The sequence below is a fragment of the Carcharodon carcharias genome, chromosome 8 (genome assembly GCF_017639515.1).
Source record: "Carcharodon carcharias isolate sCarCar2 chromosome 8, sCarCar2.pri, whole genome shotgun sequence".
NCBI lineage: Eukaryota > Metazoa > Chordata > Chondrichthyes > Lamniformes > Lamnidae > Carcharodon > Carcharodon carcharias.
The window spans coordinates 45,431,021-45,457,299 of record NC_054474.1 but is presented as its reverse complement, the minus strand read 5'-3'; the positions used below and the strand labels follow the sequence as shown (position 1 = coordinate 45,457,299).

The 26,279-nt window shown below is 41.5% G+C and overlaps 1 protein-coding gene across 2 annotated transcripts in view; it reads right to left on the bottom strand.

Annotated features, from left to right (window-relative positions):
• LOC121281349 (glucocorticoid receptor-like) overlaps positions 1-26,279 on the bottom strand; it is a 155,324-nt gene that overhangs the window by 46,039 nt on the left and 83,006 nt on the right. For both annotated transcript variants that reach the window (XM_041194265.1, XM_041194264.1), the window contains exon 3: positions 1,986-2,152. In XM_041194265.1, coding sequence (XP_041050199.1) covers positions 1,986-2,152 — 167 coding nt within the window. The remainder of the gene's footprint in view (positions 1-1,985; positions 2,153-26,279) is intronic.

The window sequence follows — 26,279 nt, the reverse complement described above, 5'->3', positions numbered from 1 at the left end:
AGATCAAGATCAATCATTCACTTGGGATTTCTGGCTGAAGATAGTTACAAACAGTTTAACCTTGTCCTTTCCACTCATGCAGGGCTATGTCATCATTGAAGATGATGTTCATGGAACCTTGCCATTCACAACTAGATGTGGTAGTACTGCAAATCTTTAGTGAAGGTAGAAAAGTTTCAGATGTGCTCAAGGTTAGCATTAGAGGAACACAAATTGCTGTCCCATCAGTCTACTCTCAATCATCTGCGAAGTGATGGAAGCGGTCATTATCAAGCTGCACTTATTCACCAATAACCTGCTCATTGATGCTCACTTAGGGTTCAACCAATACCACCCGATTCTACACCTCTTTACAGTCTCAGTCCAAACGTAGAAAAGAGCCAAATTCCAAAAGGTAAGGTGAGAATGGCTGAACGTCAACGTAGCATGTGACTGAATGTGGCATCACAAAACCCAAGAAAAATTGAAGTCAAGAGAAACCAGGAGAAAACTTTACACTGGCTGGAGCCATGCAAAGCACGATGGTTGTGAATTCCTCAGGTGACGGCCCGAGGGCCAACCTTGTCAGTTGCTTTATCAATGATATTTCCTCCCTCTTAAAGTTAGAAGTACAAATGTTTGCTGATGATTATACATTTGCAATTCCTCAAATAACGAAGCAGTGCCAGCACTCAACAAAACCTGACAATTTTCTGGCCTGGGCTAATGGCATATAACTTTTGCACCACACAAGTGGCTTGCAGATGATCATCTCCAACAAGAGACAGTCTAACCACCTACCCTTTCCATTCAACAGCATTACTATCATCAAATACCCCACCATCAACATCCTGGGGGGGGGGTTAACCACTGACCAGAAACACACACATACTGTGGCTACAAGAGCAGGTCAGAGGCTGTGTATTCTGCAGCAAGTACCAAAGCCTTTCCACCATGTACAAGACAAAAATCAGGATTGTGATGAAATCTCTCCACTTACCTGGCTGAGTGAAACTCTTAACAGCATTCAAGCTGCTGCTTCGTTGTTTATGGTGATGGATGGGTGCCAATCATTCCCTCAATTATCACTGCATGGTGGCTGGAGTGTGCATTGCCTACAAGATGCACTGCAGTAGGTCACCAAGGCTTCTTGTACAGCACCTTCCAAACCTGCGACATCTGCCAGCTAGAAGGACAAGGACAGTAGGCCCATGCACTGCAATTTTTCCTCCAAGTCAGGCAGTATCTGACCAGGAAATGTGTCACCGTTCCTTCATCATTGTTGGATCAAAATTCTGGAACTCCTTCTATAACAGCACTGTGGGAGTACCTTCACCACATGGACTACAGTGGCTCGCGACCATCTACTCCAAGATGATTAGGAATGGGCAATAAATCCTAAATTTGCAAGCAATGTGTACATCCCATGAATGGATATTTTTAAAAACTGGTAGCCATGCCTTCCAGCCTTAAGCTCTGAAATGTTCTCCCTAAATCTCCCTGCCCTCTCTAAAATCTACCACTTTGGCCAAGCTTTTGGTCATTTGCCTAATTATCTCCCAATGTGGCTCGAAGTCACATTTTATTTGGTAACACAACAGTGAATCACCTTGGGATATTTTTTACTGCATCTATATATGGTCATTAATGTAAGTTGTGACTGTTGCTGGTGACAAACAGTCCTTTTGATCAGAAACTAGTGCTGGATGACAAGATTACATTTGTGGTATTAAAGACCAGCATCATTACTGGTAGCCATGTTTTTCAAAATCTGTTGCATTTGACATGTTGCATTTGACATTTAAAAAGTACTGACAAATCTTGCCTCGAAGTACTTCATTTCAATGATTCTTTTCTCTAGTGTTTTTATCTGTATAGAGCCAGTCAGCATGGGTTCAGAACTAGATATTTCTTTGTATTCAGTCTTTTTTTTTGAACAAATGATAGACAGCAAATTTTCGATTTACTAAGTGTATGGACATACTAGAAAGGGACTCACTGCTTACCTTCCACAGCTCTCTTAAAGAAAACTTTGCAGCTGCCACATGTAAGAACACCGTAATGGCATCCAGATGCTTCATCTGAGCAAACCAGACAGACTTTGGCAGGTGGCCCCGAGGAGGCAGTGGAGGTGGAGGCTATCGGTGAGCTTCCTTCAGTTTTCAGACCAGTGCTGGAAGGAAAAAAGTTTTCAGCTCAAATAGAAATAGCCAACTTTGGCAAACAGAAAAATTCAAATAAGTATTTCAATTTAAACTGTTTCCTGTTAAATCTGTACCACATGCCAATGGCAGCTTATCTGGCACTGATACAATTTATTTCTCTGAAAGGACCACCCAAAATTTAATATTTAAACACAGAGTCTTGTGCAAATTTCACCTCCCATTACTCGGAATTTGCTGGAAGCATTACAATTCACTTTACAAAACTAATGAAACTTCGGACTTTTCTGTTTCCATTGACTGTGACAAGTACTGTTCAAAGGAGGCCATGTTGCTGCATCATTTTCCTGCATTCAATGTGTTAAATGAATGCCTGCTCTATCTTGGACCCCTGGCTCCAATTAATTTGTGCTAAAAATCTATTGTTAATTCTCTTTTACCAAATTATCAACTAATCTTAAAGTCACAATTCATTCTCCTTCTCTGACATTCTATTATGTCTGGACTGTGCCCTTCATGATTCAAATTTATTTTCCGACTGATTCTTGAAAGCTGACTTTAAATATAAAGCATCGGCTGAACTGTATTATCCTGTAGCAATTGTAAATTTATTACAGACAACATTTAAATTCTCAGGCAATTATCCAAATATCATAGGAAGAGAAGAAAAATGGAATGAGGTCATAGAATATACATGAACATTTATAGAAAATATATTGCTACTTCATGTGGACTATACCAGTTTTGCTTTATACTGACGTTGGGTGGACACATACAAAAGGGCACTCAGTACTGTGCATACCTCCACCACATTGCGTTAACTCAACATTATTACAATTAAGCAGCTGTTTCCCAAGGACTTTCCCTGCCTGGTTGATGCTCTAAGTACAAAGCTGAAAAATAGATCTTTTTATTGAGAACTTCCATCTCATTGAGGAACGTTCAGGTCAATCCACATTCAACAACCTGCTCTGCAAAGTCTGTTCATTTTTAACAACTGACACATTCCATCACAGCAGCAGAGACAATCTACAAACATCCCAAAATAACCCACAACATTCTTAAAAAAAAAAGTCAATTCGCCCTATCGCCCAATGTTAACCGATCTTTCTAAAATTTCAAGATCCAGATCCGAATCTTCACTAAAAACTGATCAGTTCTTCCTCGGCCCATACCCTGTGTACCAAGTTTCGTTGGAATCTGTCAATTAATTTTTGAGATGTATTGTGTACAGAGAAACAGACTAACAAACAAGGGCAAAAACATTACCTCGGCCCAACTTCAACCGCAGAGGTAAAAAATCTATTGCTAATTCCATTAATTTTCTGTTACTCGCAGTCAAGGCTATCGTTGAAAACTTTATTTATCCCTCATCAACTCACTAAACTCTGTACCTGCCCTGGGAAAACTCTCCGAAGCCATTTCAACTACACATTTAAACTCCAAACTGCCCACTTCTGACTCTTCTCCTTCTGCAACTGCCATGTTGCCCATCCACTTGCTCACCTCCACTTTTGAGGCTCTTGGCCCCAGCAAAACCTTTACTTTCTTCCATTTCAGTTGATACTCCTTGGATGACCCTGATCTTTGTTTTCTCAACTCCAAGGGTGTGGACTTGAGCATTTTTAGGGCACATCAGGTTTTGTTATCCAGTACCACATCTGACTGGACCACATCTAGCACTAATGAGCCTTGTTCTCCTCTGCCAAAACTGGCCACTATTCCAGGATCATCCTGGAAAGCAAAGTTAACACCCACCTTCTTTGCTATACTACCAACCATCCCTTCAGACTTCTACTCTCCCTTCCAACCAATGCAAAGGACTCATATAAGATTGAGGTCATTCACTTAACTGCCTTTCCTTCCCACAAAGCTAACCTCCAAGATTTACTCACATCCCTGACCCAAGTCTTTCTCCCATTTACCCTCATGCCCTCTCCATCCATGAAGTATACCTCCTAATCTCTTGACCCTATTCTTATCCAGCTGACCTCACAACTTCCCTTCATGGCCCACTGAGCTAGATAACATTTTAAAATGGCTCTTCTGCCACCTACTCAGAAAATCCATTCTTGACCCTTCTGTCCCTGCAAACTACTGCCTCCCTACAACCTCCCTTTTCTCTTGCAAGTCCTGGTACATGTTTTCGCCTCCCAGATCCATACCCATCTTTCCCACAGATTTTGTTTTAATTTCTCCAATGAAGTGTCCCTCCCTGCCACAGCATTGTTCTCCTAGCTATACAAAAATCCACTGAGCAAGAAATGGGGAGTGCGTTTCACATCACAGCCCAGTGGTTTCATTCCCCTGCCTCTTGAAAATAATGAAGCCGATTATAAAACAAAACTAGTAACTGTCATGTCACATGTAGTGGTGTTATCAAGTGACAATCAAGGGTTAAAACAAAATCAATGGAATGTAGTATGAAGGTGCAGCTTTTTCCAAGTGTAGTGAGGGTAAATGCTTAACTCTAGGAATTTGGTAAATGAGGTGCAGTGACGGAAATGGTGCTGTCTGGTTTTTTGTTTTGCAAACAAGGAGTGATCCAAGAGGGGGAACTGAAGCCTGGAGGCATTTAATTAGGCGAGCAGGTAGGTGTTTAGTAAGTTTTTGTTTCTCTCTCTAAACTGGAACAGTAGGTTAAACTAGTACTGAGGATACATAAGTATTATATTAAATTAATAACAAAGCTAATTAAACTCCATAACAAAATTACAGATAATCACTGAATAACGTTTCTAAAGTTGAAAATTAATTCACTGAATATAACAATATAAAGATTGCAGGGCAGGTGATGTGTTGCAGTTTCAGCATGTGGGCGCTGGTGAACACCTGTGTGATCCACACCAACCACACCTGCAGTGTGTCTGCAGCTTGATTTCGACTCTGAGTTGATGAGCTGGAATCCAAACTTCAGACACTGCAATGCATCGACAAGGGTGAAAGATATCGGACATTTTGTTCCAGGAGGCAATCACATTCCTTGGGCTAGGTTCTTCAGAATTGGTCCGTGGTCAGGAACAGAAGAGCGGCTGCAAGTGAAGCAGGTATGGGGATCCAGAAGGTAGCAATGGAGGAGTCTCAGCCCTTGCAAATGCCCAACAGGTTTGATGTTCTGGCAACATGTGTGGATAAGCAAACTCATCACAGGTACCATGGTACATGAGGCCATTCAAGTGGAGGGAGTAAAAAGGCATGAGTTATAGTAGGGGACAGTATAGGCAGGGAAACGGATACCGTTCTGTGCAGCTGAGAGAGAGTGTCCCAAAGGCTGCGCTGTCTGCCTGGTGCCAAGGTTAAGGACATCTTCTCAGGAGTGGAGAGGATGTTGGAGTGGGAGGGAAAGGATCAAGTTGTAATGGTCCACATGGGTACCAACGATATATAGACCTGAGAAAGATGTTCTGCTGAGGGAGTATGAGCAGACAGGGGCTAAATTAAAAAGCAGAATCACAAAGGTAGTAATCTCTGGATTACTACCTGAGCCATGAAAAAATTGGCAGGGTGAATAAGATCAGAGAGATGAATAGATGGCTCAAAGATAGGTATAAGAGAAATGGATTTTGATTCACGGGGCATAGGCACCAGTACTAGGAAAGTGGGAACTATACCGCTGGGATAATCTTCACCAGAACCACACTGGGACCAATTGCCCTGGCAAACCTTACAACTAAGGCAGGAGAGAGGGCTTTAAAATAAACAGTGGGGGCAGGGGGCTTCATGTGAGGGGAGATTTGGAAAGAGGACAATAGTGCAGGGTAATTATGTGGATAATGAGCACCAGGGTGTGACAGGAAGGGACAGAACACACAAACATAAGAGTACAAATAAGGTCAGAGCAGGGAAAATGGTAAAAAGACAGAATTAAAGGCTCTTTATCTGAAGGTGTCAAAATTGTAACAAGATGGAGGAATTAAAGGCATAAATAGAAATAAATGGGTATGATATGATAGCCATTACAGAGACATTATTACAAAGTGACCAGGGCTGGGACCTGAATATTCAAGGTATTTGACATTCCAGAAGGTCAGAAAGAAAGGAAAAGGAGGTGCAGTAGCTCAGTTAAGAAAGAATGAGATTAATACAGTAGTGAGAAATGATCTTAGTTCAGAGGATCAAGATACAGAATCAGTTTCAGTGTATATAATAAATAGCAAAGGAAAGAAGTCACTCGTAGTAGTTTATAGACCCCCCCTCATCAGTAGCTACACTGTAGGACAGAATATAAATCAAGGAATTACAGGGGCTTGTAGGCATGGTACTGCATTAATCCTGGGAGATTTTAATCTTCATATAGATTGGACAAATCAAATTGGAAAAGATAGCCTAAACATAAGTTCCAAGAACATATTCACCACAGTTTCTTAGAACAATATTTTCTGGAACCAACCAGGGAACAGGCCACGTTAGACACAAGAAACAAAGAAATGGGAGCAGAAGTGGGCAATTTGGCCCTTCGAGCCTGTTCCGCCATTCAATTAAATCATGGCTGATCTGTTTGTGTTTTGAATTCCACTTTCCCATCTACCCTGATAACCTTTGATTTCCTTGCCTCACAAGGATCCACCATCTCTACCTTAAAAGTATTCAATGGCCTCGCTTCCATCACCTTCTGAGGCAGAGTTCCAAAGTCAACTCTGTCCTAAATGGCGACCCCTAATTTTTAAAACACAGTACCCCCTACTTTGGACTCACTCACAAGAGGAAACATCCCTTCTATGTCCACCTTGTTAAGGCCATTCAGAATCTTACATACTTCAATCAAGTCACCCATCACTCTTAACTCCAGTTAAGCCCAGCCTGTCTAACCTATCCTCATAAAGCAAATGTATAATGAGGCAGCATTAATTGATGACCTCATAGTAAAGGATCCTCTTGGTAAGAGTGATTATAACATGGTATACTTTTACATTCAGTTTCGGGCTAGGAAATGTGAATCTGAAACTAGTGTCTTAAACTTAAATAAAGACAATTATGAGGGTAAGAAGACAGAGTTGACTAAAATGGGATAGAAAAATGGGTTAAAGGTAAGATAGTAGGGATGCAGCGTTAGACAATTAATGACATATTTCATAACTCTCAACAAATATGTTTTCCATTGAGAAAGACTCAGTGAGAAAGGTGCACCACCCATGTAAGTTAAGGATGGTACCAAATTGAAAGAAAAGACAGACAATGCTACAAAGATTTATGGTAGGTCAGAAGATTGGGAAAAAGTTAAGTCAACTTTCACTGGTTCTAAAAAAGAAAAAATGAAGACTGAAAAATTTAGCAGAGGTCATGGCATAGTGGTAGTGTCACTGAACTGGTAATGCAGAGGCCCAGGCTAATGCTCTGGGGACATGAATTAAAAATCCCACTATGGCAACTGGTTGAATTTTAAATGCAATTAACAAAGTCTGGAATTGAAAACTAAACTTAGGCATGGTGACCACAGAACTATCATTGATCATTTTAAAAACCCATTTGGTTCACGAATGGTCTTAAGGAAAGGAAATCTGCCAGCTTTAACTGGTATGACTTACGTGTGACTCCAGATTCACAGAAATGTAGTTGACTTTTAAATGCCCTCTGAAATAGTAAGCCAATCAGTTCAAGGGCAATGAATGCTGGCCTTGCCAGTGACGCCCACATCCCACCAAAGAATAAAAAAATTGGAGTATGAGAGTAAACTCGCAAAGATTATAAAAGCAGACAGTAAAGTATATAAAAAGGAAAAGCGTAGCTACAGTGAGTGCTGGTCCCTTTGAGGAAATGACAGAGATTTTGAACAAGTACTTTGGGCCAGACTTTCGTGACCAAGGCAGGTAGCTGGATTCAGGAAATTTCCAAACTGCAGACCCGCCTCAATATAAAGGGCCTAGTCACATGCAATTTTCCCTCTGGGGAGGCAGGGGCAGGATTGAATCGGGTCATGTCATTACCTGAAGCAGAGCAGAGGTGGCCATGAGAGTGGGCGTGTGCCGAGGAGGGCTGATTAGACATTGTCCCAGTTGTTTTAAAGCTGGCAGGCCCTCTGGCTCTCGCCTCTCACATCCTCTGCCTCCCCCCCAATGCCTCCATGATGCCCACTTACCCAGTATGCACTATGTATGAAACCAATGAGCCATATAACAACTGGCTTCCTTGCGAATGCTTGGCTGAGCTTCAAGGCTCAGTTTTTTCCAAAACTGATTTCTGAATGGGTGTTTTTTCCCTCAGCTTTTCTAGACTTGTCATTATTATTATTTGGTTCCATACATGCTGAATACTGGGTGAGTGGGCATGTATAAGGCTTCTAAAACTTAACTTTCAAAAGATTTCCAAATCCAGACTATGGTTCGTAACTCTTCCGACAGGTCGTGAACCAGGAGTCATCCAGAAGCTGGCCCAGTTCAACAAAAATTGACATGAAATATCAGTGCAATGGAGCCGGCTAGGTCAGGAATGCAAGTGGGCTTCCTCCTCCCCACTCTACCCGAAACCCCACTTTTCTCTTCCCCACTCCACCTGACTGATTGATGGCAACTTTGTCCATTGGGCTGCACGCTGTGCTCTCAGCTCAGGCATTCTCCTAACCTGTGCTGTAAAGCTGCACTGTTAGCTTGAACCATGGGGCTGTATGGTCCAAACCGGGATGATGACATTGCAAGGGGCTGTGAGCGCCTCCACCAGTGACTGCTCCACGGCCAGCGTTAGCAAGGAGATTGTACAACGTGCCAGTCAAACAACTGTTCTGCAGTCCACTAAAATGCTCATTAGTTTGCTGTCTGTGTCCAAGGAGCGAAAAGGTCTGGAGTACTTGGTGGCACTTTGATGCCTCCAGGATGCTTGAGTGGGCAGATAATCTAGAGGCCCAACTCCATGCATATCAATGTGGCTGCAATTGAACTGTCTCAGCTGCAGAGGAATGGTCACTTGATACAAGGTGTCCCTAATGCGTGGCCATTTCCCTCGCCCACCACCCCGCACATACTTGTGTGCTACCTTCAACTGCAGGGCAGCCTTTGCCCATTGCCACCCCCCCCACCCCCCACCCCCGGGCCAAAGTTGCCTCAACCGAAGGGCAGCCTTTGCCCCCCCCTACCCCCCACCTCAACCTTGAAGTCCATCAGGTGTCCCTCGCAAGCGCTCCACACGTTACTGTGCACTCCCCTCAAAGTGCAGCCCGCCAAATGCACACCTTTCATATGCTGTTGTGAAACAAGGAGGGGCAATCCAGCAGGATCATTCCCGGCCTCTGACTGCAGGAAACGTGGCCTGCCATCAACGAGCTGAGCAGATGATCGCAAACTGGTTTCACAATGTTGTTAACCTGACTTTTGGCCTTTTCACCATATTGTCCGCTCATGCCACCGAACACGTCCGACACCAGCGGGCATGGATGATTCTGCCCATAGTGTCTACAAGTTTCCCGTATTTCATTCTTATTCATTTGATTAAGAGATGGTTACAGACCATTAGTTTGAGCTTGTCAAGAATCTAATGTTATGCTAAGAAAAAATGTGAAACTCAAACTTCTCCTGTAACTTTACTGTTCACAGCTCATTAAATGTAAAATTCTTCTGCACAGAAGAACCACAGTAGCATTCTGACACTAGGCTCTCTCCACTCAAAGGATTCTCACTTTGCAAACTGTATATTTACTCTAGGTTTATTGAAATATTTGTGCCAGCTATTGAGTGAATAAGGCCACTGAAAAGACTTTAAAACAAAAACAGGGTTCTCCTGATAATCCTGCAAGCTTACTCTGTGGTTGCTACCATCACAAACACCTCACTAAATTCTAGCAAAAAATTAATCTTTCCTATTGGGAAGAAAACTTGTAACAAAAAGAATATCAGGATTGAGAAGATGGGAAACAGGATGGGCCCGATTTTGCTCTCAATGGTGAACAAATGGCAACAAGCATACATTACACCCACAGACTTTCTGTACTATTTTGCAGTAGAACTTAGAGAGCTATTTAGGTGCAACAAACTCTAGAGAGAATCTGTATGAACAGGGCAAGTAACTATGCATCTCCTTAATCATATCTCCTTAACAAATCCAACTAAAGAATTGTTTGTGAGTAGCATAGAGCCTGAACCAGGAAGAGGCACTCAGAATAGTTAAATCAATGTCAAATTGAATACAGAAAGCAAAGTAGAGGGGAAAATAAGGGATTAAGAGAGATAAAACAGACAAAGTGAAAAACATTTAAATTTTTAGTTTTTTTAAATATTTTTCAATATTTAAAATCTGAACAGACTCCATAGTTGCAAATGTTAATTTTCCGTGCCAGAGATGTTGTCTAGTAGTAATTATGACTTATCACACCATTAAAAACTTAAAGTGGAATAAGCAAGCCCTAACCTTTCCTGGTAAGTTTACTGAGCATATGTATCAAACAGATACCGCAACTTCACACCCTCTGATGTAGTCAATGCATAGTTTCTCGTCAAGATACCATAATAGTGGAGCTTTTGGAATATCTGCACACCCCAGGTTGCAACATCCTGATTTCCATGTTTAATAGTGCACATCAGGCGTTGCAGCCTGAATTATAATTCTGTAACAGTGAGTACAGTTAACTTAACCAAGTTTTGTACATTAAAATCTGGCCTGATACAGTTAGGTTTCTTTAGTTAGTATCACAGGACAGATGTGCTGAGAACTTTTGAGATATGGTTTTCAAATTCATTTTAACAATGGCAATAACAGATGCTTAGTTGCAGATAACTATAAATGCAATGAAGCCACTTTTTAAATCTATGTCTGCAAACTCTAAGTATTTACCAAAGCAGAAATTTAAAAATTCTACACAAAATGTCCTCTCAAAATCTGTTGAAATTTGAAGACAGCTTCTCTCTCAAATATATGTCTCTTTTTTTTCCTTTTAGATCAATACAAATTGTCTGTAAATTACAAACTACAGTGCACAACCAGAGACATTATTGTTTATCATTTAGTGCTCAATAAAGAAATTGATGTCTATAACTTAAGTTTAGTGCTAAAATATTAAAGTTACAAAGAGACTAGTGCAACTGTTTATATTAGAGATCATAATGGTAGCTGAAATTTCAGATGTATGAAGTTCAGATAGAAAAAAGACAGCTGGATTAAACAGGCAGTTAATGATGGAACAGGAATGAAGATATAGCAGTCAAATGCAACTAAATCAGCCAGAATTTCAGGGTCTGTTTAACTCATGTCCTCTGTCCAGTATAGTTTTGAACTTAAATCATAAAATGGAAAGATAGTGTTCTGTACTGATACACTGTAGTGTAAACCTTGATTGAACAGTAGCACTATTTTTTTTTGCCTGAGTTGGCAGTTGTGGGTTCAAGTTCCATTCCAGAGACACAAGTACAAAAGGGGGACATAAAAGATTCCATGGCATTATTTCAGGAACAATTGAATTCTCCCAGTGACCTGGCCAAATATTTATACCCCAACCAACACCAAATTTAAAAATTATCAAGTCATTTATCTTACTAGTGTTGGCGGGACCTTCCTTTGCACAAATTATCTGTCATGTTTTCCTAGATTGTTAGAGTAACTAAACTTGAAAAACACTTAATTTGGTGTGAAGGGTTTTCTGAAGTCGTAGAAGGTGCTACATGAATACAAGTTCATTTCATACTAAACAATCAACTCCTTCAAAGGAAAACTTTCATTTCTCCTTTCCTTTAACGTTACAGGATTGAGGAAAAAAAAAACCTATAATTCAGTCTACACCAAACTGTCACCTGTTTTTGTCCAAAAAGAAGCTACTCACAAAATAAGTGACATTTGAAATACTTGCAACTGACGCAGTTCAGTTTTTTTAAAAAACTATTTCATGGAATGTGGGCATTGCTAGCAAGGCCAACATTTGTTGCTCATCCCTAATTGCACTTGAGAAAATTGGGGTGAGCCACCTTCTTGAACTGCTGCAGTCCATCTGGAGTGGATACTCCCACAGTGGTGATGGAAGAGAGTTCCAGGATTTTGATCCAATGACAGTGAAGGAATGGGTCAACGTAGTTCCAAGTCAGGATGGTGTGCATCTTTGGGGAGGGAAGTTGCAGGTGATCGTGTTCCCAGTTTATTTGGATTTATTCCTTTGAAACATTTAGTGGTGTAGATGAGCAGGGCCATAAATTACTCTGCTGATTATCTGTGATGCTATTTTCCATATCCCACTGTAATAGTTGTTTCAAAAAGGGTAGCAGTTATCTTCAACAATGTTACACATGATCCTTAAGAATCACAGTAAATACCCACATGGCACCTGATAGATTTGCTTTAATGCAACCCCTAATGAAAAAAGATGTGTTGTCAGTTGGCAAGTACTTTACTTATGGACTTTTTAAAGCTAAGTAAGAGATTTTTACGAGATAAATATATCTACATTTTCTCATCACTGTCTTTCAATCATTTGTGCAGCTGCTGACATGCTATTGAATAAAAGTGCTAAATTTATAGTACTAAATCATGGATTACAGCAACAATTGGACGTGTTCTCTCTTAGTTGCAGACTTAAACATTGCAACCGGTGAGTCACACAAGTACAGGCATGCTCATCACACGAAAACCTAACATGGCACTCCAAGTACTTTTCTACTTTGAAGATATGGTATCTGTGATATCATTAGTAAACTAACACTAAAAGTGAGTCATAGGATCTGACAATTAACCTAAGAGAAAAATACCCTACAGCCCTGGCCTGAAAAGTAATTCTAAAGAATCTATATCCTTTAATGCTTCATTTTGAAAAGCTGCCTCATAGATAAGCAGAAAGTGAAATGGAAGCTGCACTTGCACAACAGAAGATACTCTTCTATGGTATATATAGTCATGAAAGCTTTACATTTACATCAACCCAAACTACATTTGAATTCATGGCAACAAAACAAAGCAATCCACTCCCCAGAAGTAGCATTCATTACCCTCCTGAGTACTTTCGTAGAATCATACAGCATAGAAGAGCATTCAAATCTGAGCTCATTCTTCAAAAGAACTATTCAATTTGTCCCACACGCCTGCTCTTTTCACATAGAAAATTCTTCCTTTTCAAAGAAATCCAATTTCCTTTTGAAAGTTAGTACTGATTCAGCTTCCACCACCCTTTTAGACAGATCATAACAACTCATTCCGTATTTTACTTTTTTAAAATCACCTTCCCTCTGGTTCTTTTGCCAATGATCTCAAACCTGTATCCTCTGGTTATCGATCCTTCTGCTCCTGGCAAGTTTCTCATTTATTCTAGTAATACCATTCAAAATATTAAATTTCCCCCTAACCTGTTCTGCTCTGACAACTTCTCTAGTCTCTACATAACTAAGTCCCTCATTCCTGGTACCATTCTGGTAAATCTCCTCTGTATTCTCCCTAAGTCTTGACATCCTTTCTAAAATGTGATGCCCAGAATTGATAACAATACTCGAGTATTTTATAAAGGTTTAGCGTAACTTCTTTGCTTTTGTACTTTGTGGTGCTAATTTTCAAGCCAAGGAAACTTTTTAAAAAAAAAACAGCCTCATCAACTTGACCTGCCAGCTTCAAAGATGTGTATATGTGAGTCCCAGTTCTCTCTGTTCCTGTACTCCCTTTTACCACTTTCAACAAAATTTTTTACTACAACTGGCATTTTATTCTAGATTTTTTTTATTCCAGAGCATCTTTATTCTAGAATACCCAGGATGCCTAGAGTATCCAGGTTGCTTTAAAAGGGGAAAAGAATAAATAAATAGTCATGTGGGAAATTTAAAAGAGGTGAACAAAGCTTGCTCTAAAAGATGGGTCTGAATTTTTTTTAAAGAAGAGAGAAGTAGAGTGATAGAAAAAATTTAGAATAGGAGTTCCAGAGAATCAGGTAGAGAAAACCAAAGCCTCTGCCTCAAACAAAAAAGTGAAAGGAAGGCTGTGTGCCAAATTTAGAGGATTGAGGGGTGCAAGAACCATGTTAAGGCTGGAGAAAGATGAAGAGCTAGGGTGAGGTGGGTTTAAGGAACTTGATGATTAAGGTGAGGATTTTAAATTTAAATTTCTTTGTAGAGAGTCAGTGTAGGGATGATAACAACAAGGATGATGGTGAGCCAAACTTAGTGGGACAGGGTGGGGGCTTTGGGGTAACTGAGTTTTGGGCACTGTTATATAAGGTGGAGAATGAGAGGTCAAAGAGAAACTGAAATGTGAGTACAGGTAAAGGTAGACTGGGTTGCCCAGGTCGGGGTAAAATGTGGATTTTGACTAACATTGGGCAAAATAAAATGCCAAGGTTTCATCTACCCTGACTGAATGTAAATGAATTTGCCTATACATGCACAGTCCACAACATGCCACAAGGGCAAAGGTGACAGAATTTAAAATGTAGTTTCCAAAATGTCAAATAGAGGCAGGTTGCCCCTGACCACCTCATCATTTTTTACTTACGTGTTACCAGTTTTCAAATGTCAGCAGAAGGAAATATCAAATGGTTGGTGAGTCTGAACTTGAAACTATTATACACTTGGGATTTTAGCAGCGACACTGTTTGATAAAAGTCTATAAACATATGTTTTTGTTATATAAGTAGATCTCCTTTGGTGGTTCTCACACTAAGTAAAGGATGCTCAGTTCCAGAATATGGTTGTGACAGGTGTGCGTTACAACAAACAAATGTGAACCTCAGCAAGGTGTGAATGCTACATATAAGACTTTCTAATGAATATTCTGCTATTTTCTTCATGGTTGTTCAAAACAAAACCTAGGGTGATGCCCCAACGTCACAGTGAGGGAGCTCTGCTCTGTTGGAGGTAGCATCTTTTGGATCAGATATGAAAATGAGGCACTATGGGCCCTCACAAATGGACATAAAAGTGCTCTCTACTCATGCTCATGGCCACTCTCTTATACCAGGCAAATTCCCCTGGCTGCTCTGCACTCAATCCTCCACCATAGATAAGGTCACCTCTTTACCATCCACATTCCCTTATCTATTCTCTTATGTCCTCCCCAGAACAAAACTCCAATCCAGAGCAGTCCCAAATAATTCAATTACACTTTGCTAAATCCTAACTACTTAGCTTTTAGCCCTCAATTTGTCACAATATTTCTGCAACCAATCTGTTTAACCAATCCAAAATGCCCATCTTTGAGGTTCTTGTACCTTCAGCAAAACATTTACTCTCTCTTTCTCTCATGATCAATTCCCCCATATGAACTCATCTTCATTCCCTCAAGTACAAAAGAGACAAACATGAGCGTATCTAGTGCAATATATTTTTCCATTCAGCTGCACTTTCTGCCAAAACCACATCACTCCAAAATCATCCATAGAAGAAAAATGGCCACCCGCTTCTTTATTTCACTCCCAGTCATTCTCTTATCCCTCCCTTCCTGACCCCCTTTGCTCTACCAATATGAAAAAGCTCAAATACTTTTTTCTCACTAAGATTGAGGCCATCTGTACAACTGCTTCTGCTGCTACCCACTAAGCCAAACCTCTACTCAGACTTGCCTCACCTCAGCCCTGAATCAGCATCCTTCTCTAGTTTCTCTCCCATCTGCCCTCACAAACTCTTCAAACTGATCTTGTCTAAGAGTCTCATCTCATGCTCTAGTAATCCATACCTACTGAACTGATCATCCTTCCTAACCCCATTAGCTAACATTGTAAATGGTTCCCTCTCAAGTACCATACATCTCATTTTCAAAACCAGAGTCACCACCCGCACCCCCCTCCCACCCCAGCCAGTCTAACCAATACTTCCTCTTTATCAATTTTAAGCCATCAAATACCTCACCTACCTCCTCTTGCATGATGACATGGGCAGCATGTTCCTTTGTAAAGACAGAAGCAAATAAAATGCTGGAATCTATTATTAGGAAGTCTTGACAATGCACTTAGAATATCATAGTATGGTCAAACAAAGTCGAATGGTTTTACAAAAGGGAAATATAGTGTTTGACAAATTCATTAAGGGTTTGTTGAGAATATAACTGGTAGGGTAGATAAAGGGATCCAGTAGATGTAGCATACTTGAATTTCCAAAAAAGCATTCAATAAGGTGCCAAACAAAAGGTTAACCGCAAGACAGGGCTCCTGGAGTTGGCAGTAATATATTAGCATGGATACAGGATTGGTTAATGGACAGGAAGCAAAGAGGCGGGATAAGCATGGCTTCTGGAGTGCCGCAAGGATCATTGCTGAGGCCTCAACTATTTACAATCTATATTAATGACTTAGATTAAGTTACTGGAAGTAATGTGTCTAAGTTTACTGAAGACACAAAGCTAGGTGGAATGCAAACTGAGGAAGCTACAAAGAAATATAGACAGGTTAAGTGGGTGGCCAACAAGGTAGCAAATGAACTATAATGTGGTAAGTGTGAGGTTATTCACTTTGGTAGTAAGAATAGAAAAACAGATTATTTTTAAAAGGCTTGGAGCTTTCAACTTTTGATGTTCAGATGGACTTGATTGAACTTGTAAAATGAACATAAAGTTAGCATGCAGGCACAGCAAGCAATTAAGAAGGCAAGTAACATGTTAGCCTTTATTGCAAGCGGATTGGACTTTGAGAATAAAGAAGTCTTGCCTACAATTGAACAGGGCTTTGGCAAGATCACATCTGGAGTACTGTCACAGTTTTGGTCTCCATATCTAAGAAGGGATATTCTTGCCTTGGAGGCGGTACAGCAAGGTTTCAAACTAGATTGGTTCCTGGAATAGAGGATTGTCTGCAACATGAGGCTGAATAAAATGGGCCTATAGTCTCTGTTTAGAAGAATGAGAGGCAGTTTCATTGAAACACAAGATTCTGAGGCAGCTTGATAGGGTAGACACAAAGATTGTTTCCCCTGGCTGGAGAATCTGGAAAACAGAGCACAGCTTCAGAATAAAGAGCTGATCATTTAGGACACAAATGAGGAGAAATCTCTTAATTCAAAGGATTGTAAATCTTTGGAATTCTCTACTTTGGAGCATTGTGGATGCTCTATCGTTGAATCGCTTAAGTCTGAGATAGACAGATTTTTGGTCTCTCAGGGAATCAAGGGATATGGCAAGTGGACAGGAAAGTGGAGTTTTGGCAGGAGATCAGCCATGATCATACTGAATGATGGAGCAGGCAGGGGCTGTACAGTCTACTGCTCCTATTTCTTATTTTCTCTTCGTACAAGGCAAAATTTCAAAACTTGCATTATGAACTGTGAGGCGATAGTGATAGCCTTTAAGAGGACGTAGACAAGCTGATGGAATGGGTGGACACATGGCAGATGAACTTTGATGTGGAATAGTGTGGACTGAAACACTGTGATAGGAATAACAAGAAAAGCCAATATAAAATAAAGGATACAATCAAAAGGGGGTGCAGGAACAGAGGGACTAGGTGGTACGAGGTATATGTGTACAAATCGTTGAAGGTGGAAGGACAGGTTGAGAAAGTAGTTAATTAGGCATACGGGATCCTGTGCTTTTCTGAGCACACTTTTGGAAGGATATGAAGTCACTGGAGATGGTGCAATAGGATTTACAAGAATGGTTCTGGGGGTGAGAAATTTTAGTTATGAGGATTGACTGGCAAAACTGGGGTTTGTTCTCCTTACTGCAGAGAAGGTTGAAAGAAGACTTAATAGAGGTGTTCAAATCATGAGGGGTCTAGAAAGAATAGATAGTGCAAAATTTTTCCCATTGACACCGGATGAATGGAGTGTCAAAAGATTACAGGCAGCATGAGGACTTTTTTAAAAAAAAAATGCAGTGAGGATCTGGGATGCACTGCCTGACAATGTGGTGGAGGGAGATTCAATTGGGGCTTTCAAAAGGGAATTGGGTAATTATCTAAAGAGAAAAAATTTGCAAGGCTACAGGGAAAAAGCAGGCGAGTGGGGCTGGCTGAATAGCTCTTACTGAAGCCCAGCACAGACATGATGCTCCGAATGGCCTCCTTCTGTGCTATGACCATTCTGAGATTCTATGAAAACAGAAAGAGAAGCAGACAAAGCCACAAATACTGATTAACCTACCAGATTAGTTATAAAGATGGTATGAAGATTCCTTTAAACTTTGTTGGCAATTATTCTGAAAGCAGAGCTCAGAATCATTCAATGATTGCTGCCAACTGTTCATGCCTAATAACGCCCAAGAACAGTGATACCAGAATATTTCCTGCTGCCCAAGTTAGCCTGAAGAATTCATGTAACATTCTTGTTCACTCAGCCTATTAATTTGAAATGCAACACACAAAATTCAGTATTGAAGAAATTTGTTGCTACTTTCCCAATTTCACTAACAAAAAAAGCTTCATCTTGAGCTTGTAAGATCAAACTCTAAACTTACAGCAGTTGCCATAGTCAAAAACCATATACGTGTCTACTACCTGTCGTGGCATGTGTTGATTACTGAGTTATCAACAGCTAATGTGAAAAGTTAAACAATTAATGTCTCTCATAGGCCTGAGTTTTCGCCTGCGGGTCAAGAGCCCAGAGTCAGGACAATTCCGAGCACTGCAAACCCGACGCAGGAGAAAGTGCCCCAGAAGTTCAAATTTTCATCCTGCAGGTTGTGGGTTAAAATGAGAGCCGTTGTTGTTACCCCCAGAAAAAGTTTGGAGGTGAGCTAGGTGCAAGGTCAGCCTCGACTTCAACAATGTGCTGAAGCACTGTGAAAAAAGGAATAAAACAAAAAACAACCCTCCAGTCCTCAGCTCTCACACACATCCCATGCCCTATCCAGGAAAACCCATGCCTCCCCCCCACCCCATGGACCCCATTCCCTTCATACCAACCTATGCCCCTTTAACCACCCCTTGGTCCCCATACCCTCCATACCAACCTATGCACCTCACTCATCCCCATAGTCCTTTATAGGCCCTATACCAACTTAGCCAGCTCATGCCCCCTAGCCACCATCCTTTGCCCTTATATCTTCCATGCCAACTCACTCATTATCCACCATGGGCAGAACTCAGGACTCATGTTGCGATGAAATAAAGTTCTAGTGTCTTTTGATTAATTCACTATTTCAAAAAAGAAAACACTATCATTGATAAAAACCCAGTCACTACATTTGACTTCCACTAATCCCTTACAAAAGAAAACATTTGTATTCACAGTCCCACTTCAAGACTTAAGCACATGGAGCTGTAAATCAAACCGCCAACTGACAGGCACCCCACTATGATGATATGTTGTGAAATCAGTCATGCAGCACTAATCCTATAATGGTAACCCTCATGCTTATGTCAACTGACAGAGTGAAATAGCAAGCACAGATTTTTTGTAAACACTGCAGACAGGTTTCTTTTCATATATTTAAAGGTCAGGAAATTTAAATCCCTTGACAACTTGATAGCTCAAATTGGCAGTTCCAATGAGTTTATGCATTTATCAATATCATTGTCTACCTTTAACAATCCCAAAGGGCACCTGACCTCTCCCAAAGGTGTTCTGAGACCTTTTTAAAAGGGTAGCTTACGTCTCCAAAAGGGTACCCTACCTCTCCAAAGAACATTGCTAAGTTTAGACCTTCTAGCAGAACTAATGTGCAGAAGTCATGTTTTGGACATCATTGCCTACGTGAAAATTCAGGCCAAATTATCCAATGGAATGAATTTTTGGGTTTTTGCATCCTGTCCAACTCCAATACTCAATTGCTGTCATTACAATAAACCAAATGAAAATAATCAATTATTCATTAGTCGTTAAGCCTGTAGGTAGAATGATACACAAAATAACATATGCCAACCATATTATAAGCAATCTAAATGAGCTGAGGTTCATTCCCTGAAATGTTACTACAGAAGGTACTGGAAACTTGCCTTGAGACAGCTTTTTGTTATATAGTATTTTATTCCATAGGAGTTACATGAACTCTTGCATGCAGCACATCATGCTTTTAATGTGTTCACTGCACAAAAAGTGGCATGATTTCCTGATTGGGTCAAATAATAATGCGGCTTACTCAAATGGTCAGGTAAGAAAAGCTTCAAAATTGTTTCATGTTTTCAAAACATGGAAATCTTACTATAAAAGTTATCTTTCATATTTTTAATCACAGATTCATCAGCAGGCCATTCCTTTTTCAGCAGTCTCTGGCCTTTCTTCTGCTGTTCCGAAGGACTTAAGTCTCATCACTCGACACTATTGCACTGTGTTCCTCAATCCAGTTGTTCTGACTTCCCGGCAAGTGCAATTTTTCTCTTTTTTGAGCTTCTGCAAGTACGCACACTACTACAAACCCAGGCCAATGTCAAGGTTACTTCATTGTCTCCCTAGCCCACAAGCAATGCCACAGAAGAGTAGCTAGTAATAATTTGAAATCTTTCATGGCTGTAGTCTATTTTGGCCACAGTTTTGTGCAGTGCAAGGGTAATGTGAAACTGCAACAACCCGAAGGATAAATAGGTCTGATTAAAAATCATGGAATGTGCCAGCAAAGAACGAGCAGGGCAAACAAAAAGTCAGTTTCAGATCACTTTTTTTCTTGTAGCACAGTTTCCTTTTCTGCTAGTTTTGAATAACTAAAGCGATATTAGCTTTCTATGATTGGAAACACACTTCTACATCTTAAAGATCAAAACTACATCCAATACCTATCAATCTAGTGACATCTTGTGGATTCGTTCAAACAAAAACTTCAGCTAAGATCAATCAAGAAAAGCAACAAATAAAAATAACAGCCAAGACATGTAATGTTTTTCAGAAACTTTGGGGTTTGCTACTTTTCTTCATTACAAATGACAAACATACCAGAATTAAATATTACATATTCCACACCAGATTAAATTTCAATGTATAATTATCTCTTCTCCTTCATTCATTATTTATCTTATTTGGAATCCGCTTCCTTTCTTACAATCCTCAGACTATACATTAGCTTAAGACCTACATTAAGCTTAGAACCAATCAAACCAACCTTTAGGCCCATCCACATGGCAACATGGTCTGACTTCTCATGGGGGATTTTCAACGACTACTTTAGGTGCTAAAGAGCCTCAAGCTGAAACACTGGTTCAGCCCACATTTAGAGCAAAGTGCCGTTTTGGTAAGAGTTGAAGCACATGCTAGAATCAGCCGCCAGAGGGAAGGGCTGATTGCCACATAAATTGCTTGTTAGCGCTCGTTGACAAGCCTGCAAGGTATTTTGGTAGATAGTGCTTTACCTCATGCCCTCTCCTAACAGTAACCAATTGTTGTGGAGTAAACAAGTTATGGCTGAGGATTTTGAGCATTGCTTAAAGGCACATCACCTTTCACTGCTCACGTGTTGCTGGACGTTTAGAGAGAGCTTTCAGAACATACCAGAAAAGTTTCTGGGGCATTTTGTCAAGACTTAAGCTGCACGTTAGCAACAGCCATTTCAAAAATTCTCCAAGTACCTCACCTAAAAACAGTGAATGTTGTGCTACTCTCACTTCATAAAATCACCAGGAAAAAGGAGTTTTTGGTCATAAGCATCTTATCCGAACTCCCTTTTGCTTTTCTGAAAAAATAGGAGGAGAAGTTGAGGGCAGGCAGAGCAACAGTAGCAGACAGTGGAGCGAGAGGTAGACTCCTTCCCGTCACCCCGAGCCTCCATCAGAACCTTCAATGCTGTGTCTAAGAATCTGTCCACCCTCTCCTTGGTTCCTGAGGTGCCCTGAAACCTTACGCGAGGTGTCAGCCAGGATATTCTAACTATATATATATATATACCTTTGTGTACAGGGCACAATTTCAGAATTTGCAGGCGATACGAAACTTCGAAGCATTGTGAACAGTGAGGAGGATAGTACAAAACTTCAAAAGGACGTACACAGTTGGTGGAATGGGCTGACAAATTGCTAAATTGTACAAAAGTGTGAAGTGATTCATTTGGTAGGAAGAGCATGGAGAGACAATATAAAATAAAAGATACAATTCTAAAGAGGGTGCAGGGGCAGAGGGGCCTGGGTGTGTATGTGCATAAGCCATTGAAGGTGGCAGAACAGGTTGGGAGAGCTGTTAATAAAACTTACAGTATCCTAGGTTTTATTAATAGGGGCAAAGAGTACAACAGTGAGGAGATTATAAAACAAAAACAAAAACAGAATTACCTGGAAAAACTCAGCAGGTCTGACAGCATCGGCGGAGAAGAAAAGAGTTGACGTTTCGAGTCCTCATGACCCTTCCACAGAACTTGAGTTCTAACTCTTTTCTTCTCTGCCGATGCTGCCAGACCTGCTGAGTTTTTCCAGGTAATTCTGTTTTTGTTTTTGTTTTGGATTTCCAGCAACCACAGGTTTTTTGTTTTTATCTCAGTGAGGAGATTATGTTGAACTTGGATAAGACACTAGTTCAGACTCAGCTGGAGTCCAGTTCTTTAGGAAAGATGTGAAGACATTAGAGAGTCTGCAGAGAAGATTCATAAAAATTGCTCCAGGGATGAGGAATTTCAGTTACGTAAGTAGATTGGAGAAGTTGGGACTGTTTTCCTTGGAGAAGGGAAGTCTGAAAGGAGATTTGATAGAGGTATTCAAGATCACGAAGGCAGATAGGGAAAAACTGTTCCTACTTGTGAAAGGGTTGAGAACGAAAAGGAACAGATTTAAAATAATTGGCAAAAGAAGGAAAAGCGACATCAAGAACTTTTTCAGGCAGCGAGTGGTTAAGGCCTGGAATGCATTGCCTGACAGTGAATGAAGGCAGGTTCTGTTGAGGCATTCAAAGGGCAACGAGACTGTTATCTGAAAAAGGAAGGACTTGCAGGGTTTTGGGAGAAGGGGAATGGAACTAGATAACTGGCTCATTTCATGAGCCACTGCAAACATGATGGGCCTAATGGCCTCCTTCTGCACTATAACAATGATGTAATTCTGAAAGTTGTTCTATGAAAACAGCTTCTCATCAGCACTGAGTACTAAACCTGCAGGTGTTTATTTTAGCATCTCCACACAAGTTCAGTTTAATGTAATCAGCAAACCAAAATTGCATACTAAAACCAGACTTTCAGTTCTTATTATCACTGCATGTATTTAATATCAGCTTTCACCCTTTCACCACAATAACTTCCCTCCACTTCAAGGTTAGTTGCCATTCATGATAAGGGTATTCACAGTCACCTCAACAGCAACCGAGTTAAATTTAACTCTCTACCATCCAGGCAGCTCCTTTTACATCCTTCCACATTGCAACTCAGCACCCACTGGTTGATGAAAATTCAAATCCGATGACAAAACAGGTAGCGAGGAAAGCCTGTACTAGAGCTTAATCTATTTCTTCTAGTATTTTTACCAGCATCAAGTATCAGAAAGGAAACATGAGTAAAGAGACATACTGAAATCATGTGCAGGAGAGGGAGGTGGGGTAGCCTGTGGGAGGTGGGGTGAACAGGGGTGAGATGCGCTACTGAAATTTCATTCATGCCTTTGTTACCTCTAGGCTTTACTATTCAAGTGCTCTCCTGGCCAGTATACTGTACTGCAGCCTCTCTTAAACCTCAGCTCATCCAAATTTTGCTGCCTTATCTCAATCACAATGAGTACATTCAATAGTTTCAATTTAAATTTTTCATCCTTTTGTTCAATCTGTAGGCTCTTTAGCGGTACAAGCATCCAGAACTTTGCGAACTTCCAAATCTAGCCTTATGGTTCATCATTTAGACTGCACGACTGGCGACTGCTGAGATAACTTGCCCCTAAACACTGGAATCCCCTAGCTGAATCTCTGTGCAGCTCTCTTGCTACCTTTAATGCCTTCCTTAAAATGTATCTGTGACCAAACTTTTACCCACCTCAACAAAAACAGAATTACTTGGAAAAACTCAGCAGGTCTGGCAGCATCGGCGGAGAAGAAAAGAGTTGACGTTTCAAGTCCTCATGATCTTTCAACAGAGCTAGGTGAATCCAAGGAGAGGGGTGAAAAATAAGCTGGGTTAAGGTTTGTGTGTGTGTGTGTGTGTGTGTGTGTGGGGGGGAGAAGTGCAGGGGGGTGGTGTGGTTGTAGGGACAAGCAAGCAGTGATAGGAGCAGATCATCAAAAGATGTCACAGAAAAAAGAACACAGAGGTGTTGAAGTTGGTGATATTATCTAAACGAATGTGCTAATTAAGAATGAATGGTAGGGCACTCAAGGTATAGCTCTAGTGGGGGTGGGGGGAGCATAAAAGATTTAAAGACATTTAAAAATAATGGAAATAGGTGGGAAAAGAAAAATCTATATAAATTATTGGAAAAAACAAAAGGAAGAGGGAAGAAACAGAAAGTGGGTGGGGATGGAGGAGGGAGGTCAAGACCTAAAGTTGTTGAATTCAATATTCGGTCCGGAAGGCTGTAAAGTGCCTAGTCGGAAGATGAGGTGCTGTTCCTCCAGTTTGCTTTGGGCTTCACTGGAACAATGCAGCAAGCCAAGGACAGACATGTGGGCAAGAGAACAGAGTGGAGTGTTAAAATGGCAAGCAATAGGGAGGTTTAGGTCATTCTTGCGGACAGACCACAGGTGTTCTGCAAAGCGGTCGCCCAGTTTACATTTGGTCTCTCCAATGTAAAGGAGACCGCATTGGGAGCAACGAATACAGTAGACTAAGTTGGGGGAAATGCAAGTGAAATGCTGCTTCACTTGAAAGGAGTGTTTGGGCCCTTGGACGGTGAAGAGAGAGGAAGTGAAGGGGCAGGTGATACATCTTTTGCGTGGGCATGGGGAGGTGCCATAGGTGGGGGTTGAGGAGTAGGGGGTGATGGAGGAGTGGACCAGGGTGTCCCGGAGGGAACGATCCCTACGGAATGCCGACGGGGGGGGGGGTGAAGCGAAGATGTGTTTGATGGTGGCATCATGCTGGAGTTGGTGGAAATGGCCAATGATCCTTTGAATGCGGAGACTGGTGGGGTGATAAGTGAGGACAAGGGAGGGAGGAGAAGGCGTGAGGGCGGATGCGCGGGAGATGGGCCGGACACGGTTGAGGGCTCTGTCAACGGCCGTGGGTGGAAAACCTCGGCTAAGGAAGAAGGAGGACATGTCAGAGGAACTGTTTTTGAAGGTAGCATCATCGGAACAGATGCGACAGAGGCGAAGGAGCAGAGAGAATGGGATGGAGTCCTTACAGGAAGCGGGGTGTGAGGAGCTGTAGTCGAGGTAGTTGTGGGAGTTGGTAGGCTTGTAATGGATATTGGTGGACAGTCTATCACCAGAGATTGAGACAGAGAGGTCAAGGAAGGGAAGGGAAGTGTCAGAGATGGACCACGTGAAAATGATGGAGGGGTGGAGATTGGAAGCAAAATTAATACATTTTTCCAAGTCCTGACAAGAGCATGAAGCAGCACCGAAGTAATCATCGATGTACTGGAGAAACAGTCGTGGAAGGGGGCCGGAGTAGGACTGGAACAAGGAATGTTCCACTTACCCCATAAAGAGACAGGCATAGCTGGGGCCCATGCGGGTACCCATAGCCACACCTTTTATTTGGAGGAAGTCCCCGGCCCCCTTCCACAACTCTTTCTCCGGTACATCGATGATTACTTCGGTGCTGCTTCCTGCTTTCGTCGAGACTTGGAAAAATTTATTAATTTTGCTTCCAATCTCCACCCCTCCATCATTTTCGCATGGTCCACCTCTGACATTTCCCTTCCCTTCCTTGACCTCTCTGTCTCAATCTCTGGTGATAGACTGTCCACCAATATCCATTACAAGCCTACCGACTCCCACAGCTACCTCGACTACAGCTCCTCACACCCCGCTTCCTGTAAGGATTCCATCCCATTCTCTCAGTTCCTTTGCCTCCATCGCATCTGTTCCGATGATGCTACCTTCAAAAACAGTTCCTCTGACATGTCCTTCTTCCTTAACCGAGGTTTTCCACCCACGGTAGTTGACAGGGCCCTCAACCGTGTCCGGCCCATCTCCCGCGCATCCGCCCTCACGCCTTCTCCTCCCTTCCAGAAACATGATAGGGTCCCCCTTGTCCTCACTTATCACCCTACCAGCCTCTGCATTCAAACGATCATCCTCCACCATTTCCGCCAACTCCAGCATGATGCCACCATCAAACACATCTTCCCTTCACCCCCACTGTCGGCATTCCGTAGGTCCACTCCTCCATCACAGCCTACTCCTCAACCCCCACCTATGGCACCTCCCCATGCCCACGCAAAAGATGCAACACCTGCCCCTTCACTTCCTCTCTCCTCACCGTCCAAGGGCCCAAACACTCCTTTCAAGTGAAGCAGCATTTCACTTGCATTTCCCCTAACTTAGTCTA